The sequence below is a fragment of the Bufo bufo genome, chromosome 1, assembly GCF_905171765.1.
Source record: "Bufo bufo chromosome 1, aBufBuf1.1, whole genome shotgun sequence".
Taxonomy (NCBI): domain Eukaryota; kingdom Metazoa; phylum Chordata; class Amphibia; order Anura; family Bufonidae; genus Bufo; species Bufo bufo.
Genome location: NC_053389.1, coordinates 204,067,658 through 204,080,203, shown reverse-complemented (window position 1 = coordinate 204,080,203; position 12,546 = coordinate 204,067,658). Strand labels below are relative to the sequence as shown.

At 41.6% G+C, this 12,546-nt stretch overlaps 1 protein-coding gene across 1 annotated transcript in view; it reads right to left on the bottom strand.

Moving 5' to 3' along the window:
- Positions 1-12,546, bottom strand: part of LOC121002823 (carbonic anhydrase-related protein 10-like) — a 514,536-nt gene that overhangs the window by 58,291 nt on the left and 443,699 nt on the right. Inside the window, exon 7 of the mRNA XM_040434419.1 lies at positions 10,638-10,792. Coding sequence (XP_040290353.1) covers positions 10,638-10,792 — 155 coding nt within the window. The remainder of the gene's footprint in view (positions 1-10,637; positions 10,793-12,546) is intronic.

Below are 12,546 nucleotides of genomic sequence, written 5' to 3'. Positions count from 1 at the left end.
TCTCCCTATGCTCTCCCTACAGTGTGTAAAAATTCTTCCTATGATCTCTCTACACTGTCCCTGCAGTCTCCCTATCCAAGATTCTACAATTTAAGCTTTTTAAACACTGTCCCTAGCAGTTGGCACATCAGTCCCTGTGCTCAGTTCACTGTAAAATGGTGGAGACTGGGTGAGATTATGAATTTTATAGGGCTGTGACATCACAGGGGATGGCCATCTGCTGATTGGCTGGATGCACTGCATTATGGGTGATCTCTTTTTCCCGGGCTTCTTACTTTCACTTTGTAAATGTGTGGCCACCAATTTAGGGGAAGAAAAGATTTGAATTCGTTGCAAATCAAATTTTTCCTAAACTTTGGATAACCCGGCCAGCGTCATGATGTGGTGACAGCGTGTGCAAGATTTTGCTTGTTTTCTTCAATCAAGTTGTCTGCAATGGCCTCTCCACGAGCAAATGGATAAAGTGAATATGATTTTTTTTGTTTTTTACCGCCGTTTCAGGAAAATTGATTTGCTAGCAAGAAGCGCAAGGAAATTTGGCTTCGTGACAAATAGAATTTTCCCTGAAATTTGGATCAAAGTCAATTATTCCGATTCGCTCAACACTAGTCAGGAAGTATTTAGATAAAGTGTCCTTTCTCTTCAGTTAGTATGTGGAAGATTTGAAGAGACAGGGGACAGATTGCTGTAGTGGAAAGAGAAGAGATTGTTCCACTTCTTGTTCAGGACAGTCCAAGGTTTGGGCTTTCGAATGAGCCTCATAAGTTGCCAGCTGTGAGGGTTTTCAAAACAGGGTATGCATGATCTTCTCACACAGAGCTCCAAGCCTGGGGAAGAATAGATTATGCTAGTCTATAGGAGTCCCAACAATTGGAATGGACAGAGGTGTGTTTTAAGAGGTATGGAAGTAGGGTACATTATCCTTGTGACAGAAATCACTACCTTAGGAAATACCATTGCCATAGTTGTTCTTGGTCTCCACAATATTTATTCAGCTAGGTAGTACATGTCAAAGTAAGAATGTCAGAACCCAAGATTTTGCAGTAGAACACTAACCATAGCATCACACTCCTACACTGGCTTGTCTTCTTCCTGCTTCCCTATCTTCCCCAGGTAAGTGATGCACATACACGTAGCATTCACATAATGTAAAAAAAAAGCGTAAATCACCATGCCACCCTTTTGCATTGCTCCAAGGGTCAGTTCTGATGCTCATATGCCCATTGTAGGTGTACATTCATTGAACAGAGGTCAGCATAGGCACTCTGACCAATCTGCCACTATGCAGCCCCATGCATGGCAAGCTGTAATGCACTATTCTGTTTGGGCACTTTTTTTTTCTCACAGCCTACAAAAGCTTTTTAATCAATTTGTCCTACAGTAGCTCTTCTGTAAGATCATACTACACAGGCAAGCTTTGCTTTCCCAAGCATATCATGTGGTGATTCACCAGTTGTCCTTCTTTGGACTACTTTTGGCAGGTACTAAGCAGTGCATACCAGGAACATCCCACAAGACCTGCAATTTTGGAGTTGTCTATCCATCACAATTTGGTGCTTCTCAAAGTTGCTCAGATCCTCACACATGCTCATTTTTTTCTACTGCCAAAACATCAACTTTGAGAACTGACTGTTCACTTGCTGCTTAATAAAGCTCAACACTAAACACTTATAACAGTAATCACATGGTTGACTGGTGTATAGAGTTAGACTTTTAAACAAAGCATGAACATTAGATGTACCGTAGTTAATCATTTTGCTGCCTTCTATGCACTGGTCTTGCTGTCAAAAATATAATAACCCTTATGAAAACTTGACAGAAGTCAGTAAAGTTCATGGAGTCCATCAGGATTTGCCAAGCTGTCATGAAAGCTATAACTATTGTGCCATAGAAGGATAGTACATGTAACGGTCGCGTACACACACACATGGGGGAGGGAAGTGACCACTGCGCTCCACCCTCACCCCTGGCCCTGCCTACTTGCCTCACGAGTCCTAATGACAAGGGACAACTGGACTGCAATCCCTAGCTTGGAATAAGTGCAGGGAGGACAGACCAGACAAACAACAGAATGTGAACGGACCGAGTCAATACCAGGAAAGCTACGAAGTACAAATGGAGCAAGCAGAGAATAGTCAGGAGAAGCCGGGGTCATAAATACCAGGAGAGTCGTGAAGTACCAAAGGAGTCAGCAGAGGATCGTCAGGAGGAAGCCGGGGTCAGAATACCAGGAGAGCAGCAAAGTACACAAGGAGCAGGCAGAGGATCGTCAGGAATTCAGCAGGAGGTCAGTACACCAGGAAAGACAAAGTCGCAGGTGGAACCCAAATAACAGGCAATCTGTGGCCAGCAGACTGCCTGTTTAAATAGGGAGCCAGAGGGGTCATGTGACGTGGCCAGCGTCACATGACTCCACACAGACTACACAGCCGAGCGCTGAGTGACCAGCCCGGCGCTCAGCCCTAAAACCATTCTCATGAATGCGCATAGACGCGCGGGGGGTGTGCATAGTATTATCAGGAGCGCGGGCGACGCTGGACGTGCTGATGATGCGTGCGCGCTCCAGACGTGCCCGCCTCCTAGACCGTGCCGTGACAGTACATCTGTGTATACTGAACATATCAGGCCACCATTAACATTGACCTTTGAGCAGAATCCAATGGAAACCCCACTTAATCATTGCCAACCAGCACCATCTTATTGCCTAGTAAAAATCTCTGATGGACTAGTTGCTGAAGATGATCACAGCAGTGCAGCAATACAAAGCTGATTTAAAAAATTGTATACTCCTAATAATGTAGATTAGCATTTTAATTCACTACAAATAAACTTTACTACTACTTATTAGTATTTCTGGAAATGTACATTAAGTGAAAACTAGTGTCAACCTCCTAGAATGTGCTGTATGTAGTAATTCAGTGGCTGCAGACACCCCTTACTTGAGCCTAGCATCATAATAGCTTTCTAACTGTATTTTAATACATACAGAAATGGATATTTCAGATTTACAGCCTTTGTAATCTGAGAGCAGAGCATAAGGGGTAATTGTATATTGTGTTCATTGTCTGAACTGGGGCTGTTTCAGTGGCAAGCACATGAATTACCACAAGACACATTTCTGAAACAATTTAGCCGTATGTACCTATAACAGTAAAAAATGGGTCTTTAAGGTACGGCCACATGGTATATAAATTATACAGGACAGATTCTACTTCTCCTCTTTTTTGAATTCACTCCTGATTTTGGCTTCCCAAACTGCATGCAGAAACCTGACTGTGTGGTTGAACGATAAATATATTATTTCATGCATTATACTTATACGGTTTAGTTTGCACACTGATCTTACTGCAGATAATTGTGTGTGTTTTTAGGATCAAGCATTTGTCTTAACACTGGACTGGCACTGTGAGGTGTTTTTGATGCCACATACACTAGCCATATGCTTGCAATGAGCTCAATGGAAGATATCCAGGTTGATGGACATCTGTGAGTCTCAAGGGTCTGGTTTACATTTATAATATTTGGACTCATTTTTTAACGTGCTGGTCTGCCTAATGATCTGGAAGTGCATTTTCTAAGTACACTAAATTAATCTTGTGAAACACAAACTATGACAATAGCTATATTCATAGGAATAAAAGGCATGAGCTGGGCCATACTTGATATTCCACAAAAAGGGGAATAAATATGAGAAAAAATATACACACTTGAGAGAAAACAGATCTAGTTAAAAACATAAAGAGTTACACATAAATACCAAAATAATTAAATTATTTTTAATGCTGTAAAATGACCCATACTGTTCTAAAATGGCCATAAATTAATTGGGGGTTCTTTACATTTACAAGGGGTAATTCAAGACCGTGATATTGTTGGCCTATCCTTATATTGTATGCCCGTCCCCACATCTGGCTTTGCCGAGCCACGACATCTTCATTGTATATCAGGAATAGCCTTGTACATTTTGTAGCATCTGTGCTCTTTGCAGATCCCATTAAAGTGAATAGGAGTGAGCTGTGTTCACAGCCATTATAAAGTGCACGGAGCCGTGAATGATATACAGTGAAGGGGAAGTGATGCTCGTTGCAGCTCTTTTAGCCAATTAAAAAGTGGGAGTGCTGTGAGTTGGACCCCCACAGATCTAATACTGATGTAGGCCATCAATATCAATGTCCCAGAAAACTCCTTTGACGTTATACAGTAATACTGCTTGCATTCATTATGTATTGAAAATACGGTAAAAAAGGAATCATTAAATTTTAATATCACAATATGATATTACCATTTTTAATTATATCTACTTATGTAGCTTTTTATGCATGAAAGGGCTTTGGGGCTTACACTCTGGTGTAATCAAAGGGAAAATGCCAATATAAAATAATAATTATAATCTTTTTTATATAGTGTAGCACTTTACAAATCAATCAGAAAATTCATAGTACATACACAGACCAAATCAGACATTACTCAGTAACAGAATAAGTTATAATAAAAAAAAAGAGGTCCAACCATCTCTGTAAAGAAGGCAGTACACATAAAACTGCAAGAGCCAGTCACCAGTCAGTAGCTGTGTACAGCTGCATGCGGCTGCATGAAGCGCACGGCGTCATAGCAACCAATGACGCTGTGCGCTCCTGCTGTCAGCGGAATCCCGGCCGGGTTACCACGGCCGTGTGCATGAGGCCTTAAGCAACCCTCTCCTTAGGACAATGGTGGGACCTCGCGGGTTTTATAAGGCTGTGACATCACAGGGGTTGGCTATCTGTGGATAGGCTGGCTGCACGGCATTATGGGTGATCTCGCATTCCTGGTCTACTTACTTTCACTTTGTAATACGTGAAGCTGCCATTTTTGGAAAACCTGATTCGTTACCATAAAGAGCGAGAAAAATTGGATTAGTTGTGAAGTTTTCCTAAACTTTGGACCAAATTTCATTTCAAATGCTATGCTCAACTCAACACTGTTTTAACAGTTCGGTAAAAGGTTTTCAACAGTAGAAATATATTTCTGAAGTTTTTAGCCGAAGTCTCGCGAGACTTCGCAAAGTAATAACTTTGACTCATAGGAGCCAATACATTCTAATACTGTACGGAGCTCGCTCTGCACAGTATTCTAATAAAGTTTTATGCGAATCGACTTCGGATGTTTCATCCAATGTCGATTCACTCATCCCTAATTGTAACGCATAAAGAATGTAGGGGATGTGCACAATATACATGAATACTATTAATCCAAGATGCTGTTAATTCGAGACCAGTGGTTAGGAGAGACTTTGGGGCTGTAATTACGATAGTATGAAACCTGTCTAAATGATCAAGCCAGCAAGACCAACCAGTGTACTTGTGATCTTACCGTCCATGATTGGTCAGTCATCAATGTATTCCTTGTTTTTATTATTAAAAGCGATTGTGAGGAGACCATGTGTTTTTTTGGTGCCATAACCACGGCCTGTGCTACCATATGGTGTTGAATACAGCTCTGTATGTCAGAGAGATTAATGCTTCCAGGGGAGAATACTGTTATAATATAACATCTGAATAAGAAAACCATATTTTTTTTTAATTCATATTAAATCAGAGGCATAAGAAGGTACAGTACGGCTCCTTAGAAGAGAATTGAAACATCCTAAATGGGAGTAAATGCTCAAAAACCCCAAACACTGTAGCGTGTTTGTAACCGGGGGAGCAATTCCTCCGCATGTGATCCATTGCTAGCTGCAATCCCCAGCAAAAAATGCCTACAATGGAGGATGTCAGCAGCGGACAACATGCACCACAAAGGCATCCTACACAAGATGTAGTAGTGTGTGGATGTAAATATACAAATACATAAATCGCTGCAAAAGGTGCACCAAAATGATATGCAACTAACAATACTGGCTAATCCCTCAGGCTGATGTTAAAAACTGAGACTTTAGCCAATGTATTCCAGCCAGGAACACAACGGAGCCCTTTTGCACCACCGTCAAGGTATCTCAGTGGGGCATGGGTTCCTACCACTAGACTACCTATGGTGTGTGAACACGGTCTGACTGGAATACATTGGCTAAAGTCTCAGTTTCGAACATCAGCCTGAGGGATTAGCCAGTATTGTCAGTTGCATATCATTGTGGTGCACCTTTTGCAGCGATTAGTGCTACTGTAAGCCTGCTTGCGAGTGGGGCGCTGTGGGGTTTTCTATGAGCTCCTAATTAAATCAAGATTGAGTGTGAGAAATAGATAAATTCTTGGTAATTGCACTCTGTCACGTAACAGGGTGGTCCCTGTACAGGACATACATATTTTTAGGAAAATATAATAGTCTCTTTAACTTGACACATTTCAAGCTTTGCTTCTGAACTCTCCACTTCATTTTCCTGAGAAATACCTTGGCCGAGTTAATTAAAAAAGTTTTTTAAACATCAGTTAATTAAATCAGTCTAGCTAAATGCAAGAGTAAATTAAGTGTATAGTGTGGGATCAAATCATCAGAACTCTGAAATAAGAGAGTGTAGGAGAACTGTACTCTCAGAAGCACTACATGTAAATCAAAGTCTAAATTTTAAGGCCAATTTCACAGGTTTAATATGGGTGCATTTCAGTGCCCGTGTCATGTCTGCAAATCAAAGCCTAATCATCGGTCTGATCAGCCTGAAGTAACGGCATCATACATTAGGTCATTATGGATTATCAGATGTGTGGTTGGGAAAATACTTGCAGCTATACCATTAGAGCATTTTTGCACCTGTAACATTCTTGACCTTAAAGGGACCCTGATGCATACATGAATTGGTCCCTGAAGCATACATTAATTAATCATAAAACTGGAAGGCTTTTTAATAGCACCTGTAATACCTGTAATACCAGGCCTTGTGGATAATGTAGATTAAGGTTTGCAAAGATATGGAAATATAACATAGAAAATTAAAATTTTATAATTTTATTTTACTGTTACACATTCATTTACTATGTAATTGCAGTTGATTATTCATATAACATGATGCTTTGTTCTTGTGACAGCTTGCCACTATTTTTTTTTTATGGGATCTAAATAAAAGTGCACATGCTAGAATTATAACAAATTAGCTTGAAAACAAAGACAACAAACAGAAATCACATAATGATGATATTTTAAAATGCAGTCATCCAAGGGATTTTCCTGGAGTTTAGTGTTAATGAACTATCCTCAGGATAGGTCATCAATATTTGATCGGTGGGGGTCCGACTCAAACCCCAATCAGCTGTTCAAAGAGACTGCAGTGCTCCCGTGAGTGCCACTGCCTTTTCCTAGGCCAGTGATGTCATGTTTATCAGTCACATGGCTAAGTTGCAGCCAAGTGCTATACCAAGAACAGCTGCTATACAATGTATGGCACTAATCAGATGTCCACCAATCAGATATTGATGACCTATCCTGAGGATAGGTCATCAATATGGGAATCTTGGAAAACCCCTTGAAGAAGACTCACAGTAATTTCTAGAATATAATAGAAGAAAATGCAACATTGAATGTGTTAAGATTGAAGTATTTCTATATCAGATTGGTGAGGGTCTAATTCTAGGCACCCCTGCTAATACACTGTTTGAAGGGTCTGCAGTATTAGTGCAAGAGCTGCATTCTCTTCAGTGTTTACCTGCATTTTGTAGTGGTGGTGCAGGGTAATTACAGCTTCCTTTCAAATTCCCTTGAATGGGACTAACAATTGTAATTACACTGTATCACCACTACAATGGAGACGGCGTGCAGGTAAACACTGAAGACAACGCCTCTCTCACACTAGCACCTCCGCTGCCATTTCCTAGGGCACATTCATAAGTGGTGTCACATTCATAAGTCACATGGCCAAATTGCAGCCTAGTGCAATGCCAAGCACAGCCACTATACAATGTATGGCCCTTCAAAAAGCTTATTGTGGAGATACCGGGTGTCAGACCTCCATCAATTTGAAATCGATGACCTATCCTCAGGATAGGTCTTCACTTTCATGAATCAAGAATACCCCATTAAGTGAATGCCTACTATTGATCACCATTAGAATAGATGAAAAATTATGTGTTTGTGTGCTTGATAAAGGGAACCTGTCACGTTGAAAATGCTGCTAAATCTGAGGGCCACATATATGTAATAATGAAGGAGGAAGAGCTTAGAAAATGCATATACAAGTTCTGAAAAATACAGATCTTGTATTTTGTCCATTTAAAGAGGTTTTGTATCCAGTGCATATTGATGGCCTATCCTCAGGATAGGTCATCAATATCTGATTAGTGGGGGTCCGACTCCTGGCATTTCAGCAAATTAACTGTTTAAAGAGTGATACTTCCTCTTCCAGATTATACTGTGAGTTTCGTCCAGGAAGACTCGGTGGCTCAGTGTAATTACAAATACTGGTTGCATTCACTTGCATGGGATGAGCACTTTTAATTACTCTGCGACGCTGCTGCAAGCGAGACGATGTGCATTGTAATCTTGAAAAGGGAGTACTACTCGTATGAGCGACGCGTATGAGCGACTCGTATGGGCGGTGTCACGGTGGGGAGTGGGGGTATAATGTCAGGTATAAAGGGGAAGCAGCTAGGCCAGGACGCCGGGATCAGGGAACAGGTCACCTCCTAAAGCGTTGTAGTTAGGGCTTGATAGAACTTGAGACCCATACTGAGGGAAAGGCTCGGTGTGGGGTCGCCCCTGTCGGGGCGGGTGCTCCATTGTGGTAGGCAGGATATAACTGAGCCCCTTTTTCCCCTAGGCAGGCAGGAAAGCCATAATAGGGCTTTGTAGGGGTTAATACTGTGCTAAGTATCACACCAGCACCTGGTCACACAGGTCTAAGGCAATACCATCGCCAGGACCGCCCTCCACAGTTGGACCCCGCCCAGACGAGGTGAGATCCATCCTTTTCTTTCAATTCATTTCTACCTTGAAAATATATGAACTGATACAGTGGAGGAATTCAATGTTGTAAGTGTTGTCTATGTCGTCTCTCACCCAGTGTGACATATTATTTTAAATGACCTAGTAAAGGTTACGTTTTATTGAATCCCAGTTTACAATATTTTTCTGCCACCTCCTAAAGCGTCCCTAATCCTCGCCCTAACTCCTCACCGTATGAGCGGACCTGGATGGTAGGACGGCTCATACCAGGATACCTTTGGCCCTGAGTCGGTCGCCCTGATAATCCCTTTCATAGGAGCAGGGGAGAGACGACTTGTTCTTCCAAGACACAGAAGAACAGGAGTCTCAAATGGCCTAGTTGCAAGGAAAAGTAGGAGACTGTATGCAGTAACTAAATTGGCAGGTAAGTACACAGAAACACACTTACCTGCTGCAGCCACCATAACTGGAACCTGTGCATAAGTACAGGAGCACACACACCAAACAGGACACCGTACCAACAACACCCACACACAGGTCTCCAGCACACCAGCTACTGCCTGGACCCCATGCCGCAAGGTGCACGGCAGCCCCAGGCAGCACTGCATGCAGGCTTATGGTTCACCCCTCCGGGAAACCAGCCCCCTTCCAGAGGTACACAACACAGGAACAAGTCTAGAAAACATGCTGGACTACAAACACCAAGGGACCAGACAAGTAACAACCACTAGACAAGATAACAACCACCCATACATAAACATCACCAAACATATGCAAGGGTAGTGAAGGGAGGATGGAGGGATGACAATGGAGAGACATTGATGTCCCACTAGGTGGCCCTCAAGGACTGGGCAGACAGAACACCCTGGACTGGAGCACAGCTCCGGCACCAACGACGACTGGAGTACAACTGACTCCAGCCAGGGAGCCACAGGTAATAAAACCAAAGTAACCACACTCAGCCAGGGAGTAAACCCTTCCAGCATCAGACAGAGGATGATCCAGGAAAAGGGGGAGCAAAGAACATACATGCAGACAACCACGCATTGCCCCTGGCAACCGGCATGTACGGCAAAGGTGTCACAGCGTACAACACCGAGGCCTTGACAGGCTGGAGCTGGGAGTCGGACCCCACTGATAAGATATTGATGCCCTATCCTGAGGCTAGGTCATCAATATGTACATGCTGCACAACCCCTTTATTTCCATACAGAGATACAGTAGTCTTCAGTTATAAATAGGACCTCCCACCGGACTTCTAAGCCTTCTTCTTTATAACTGCATTCAGACCAGACTGCATGTTCAACACAACACGTTCCCTTTAATTGTTTGATGTTTCTTTAGAGCACTGGTGGTTCAGTTTTTATCATATGAGAGCTTCAAACTTCTGTATAGACATAGTACAGTACTATAATGTTTAATGATACAATTGCCTGCAGTGAAAACTAGAAGGAGTTTAGAAGATTACTGAATACAATTTTATTATTGAGTTCAAATTCTAAACTGTATTCAGCAATTTCATAATCTCCCAATAAAGGTGGCTGAAGGCATTATTTTATCATTTAATTCTATGCGTACATTGTGAATTTTGAGTGATGTATTAAAAAAAAAACCATGCTACAGTCATTATAAGAAATTATCACAGCATATAGGATCTAAAGATAACAAGGTGGACATTTCCTTAGAAGTGGTGATGTTTCTAAATTTTTCAGGATTTTAGGAAATAAAACTTTACTTTTTAATATGATAATACTCTGGCAAAATGTACATTAGTATCAGAATTTCTGTACCTGCATTGAAGTGATATTTAAAGGTCTGTCAATTATGATCCAAGTCACAGTCTCATAACATGGAGGAATGGTCATCGAACCTTGATAAGTCAGAAATCCAAATGACTCGGGATATAATTCTTCAATACTGAGATCTTGGATGATATTAGCTTCATCTAATGGGGGGAAAAATATTGTTTTAATTAAAGTCATTTTTTAAAGCTTGCCACGAACTGAGCTTCTGAATTCACAAAATCTATTATATAAATATAAATCTAAATGGATATATGAAATGCCTAAATTACCCAATTATTTGCAACCTGACTACCTAAATTTCTTATCATTAATTCTTTGTAGGGCAAATTTCATTTGGATAGACAGTGTAGATGTTTGCCTAAGGCACTTTTAAAAGTTTATTCCCAACCTAACCATAAATGTCTGATAGATTCTGGTTTCATTTCTGGGACCAACATCTGCCTCCAGAATCAGGGTCCAACAACCCCAGTCTTGCCTTGTATCTTTGCCAAATGGAGGTGTGTAGAGATGGGCAAATCATCCAAGATTTGGTTTGTTTCTGATTCGCAGAATTTTTTAAAAAGTTGGTTCAGTTCCAAATCTATTCGTCCCAAACCAAATTTGCTCCCTTGAAATTGGTCCTCTAAAACACAGATTTTTTTTTTTTAATAAAGGCTCCTATCTTAATTTTTTTAATTTTTTTTAATTTTCCCTCGCCCATACCCTTGGTCTGATACAGCGTTAGGTGTAGCTGTATCTACTTTTATCATTGTTGTATCAAAGTGTGGTTATTGCTTGGACGCAACTCACTGCATTTACCTACTGCCTGGTGGTGACAGAACACTATTGATTGCTTCTGCGTTGGACACCATTTTACAAGATTCGTCCGAATCAAACCAGAAAAGATTCGGGTTTGATTCGATGCCTAAAAAATCTGCAAATAGATTTATTCATCCCAAAACATGCAATTATTTCCATTCGCTTTCCTGGGAGTTAAAAAAACAGTCAAGTAATGATCTATTTTGAACTCCTATAGAAGTGAATGGTGAGAGGTGTGCATGCTACCTATCTTTTGCACCCAGCAAGATGATGGTTTGGGAACCACATTATTGGGCTGTACAGGTCCCACCTTCTATGGTTATGTCATACATGCCTAAGATATGAATACCTCTTAAAGGGGTGTAATCTATTACTTAGAGGGATTCTGTCACCTGGATTTTGCCTATAGAGCTGCGGACATGAGCTGCTAGATCGCCGTTAGCACGTCCACAATATACATTCCCCATATCTGTAAGTGATTTTATTCAGGCAAAAAACGATTTTGTATATATGGAAATCAGGCAAGTAAGGAGCCCAAGGGGCTGTTACTAACGTTTCTGGAGCCCAGCCACATCCACTGTGAAGGAGCCCAGCACCGCCCGCATCCTCCGAATCTCCTCCTTGCTCCAAGACGTCACAAAGTTAGAGCGCCATAATCCCGCAGCTAGCACATGTGCAGTTCATTCCCTGAGGCTAATGCCAGCACAGTGAAGGAACACTATGCCGACACTGACATGCCGTGTACTCGCGCATGCTTGAGATCACGGTGCTCTAACTTGGTGACCTCGGGGAGCAAGGAGGAGATTCGGAGGATGTGGGGCAGTGCTGGACTCCTTCACAGTGGGTGTGGCTGGGCTCCAGAAACGATATTACATCCCCTTGAGCTCCTTCCTTGCCCTATTTACACATATATAAAATCATTTTTTTGCCTAAATAAAAGCACTCAGAGCTATGGGTAATGTATATTGTGGACGTGCTAGCAGCGATCTAGCAGCACATGTCCGCAGCTCTATAAGCAAAATCCAGGTGACAGAATCCCTTTAAAAGTATAATAAAAAGCTATGTGCTGCCTTTCTTTTACGAATCAGTGTTTCCT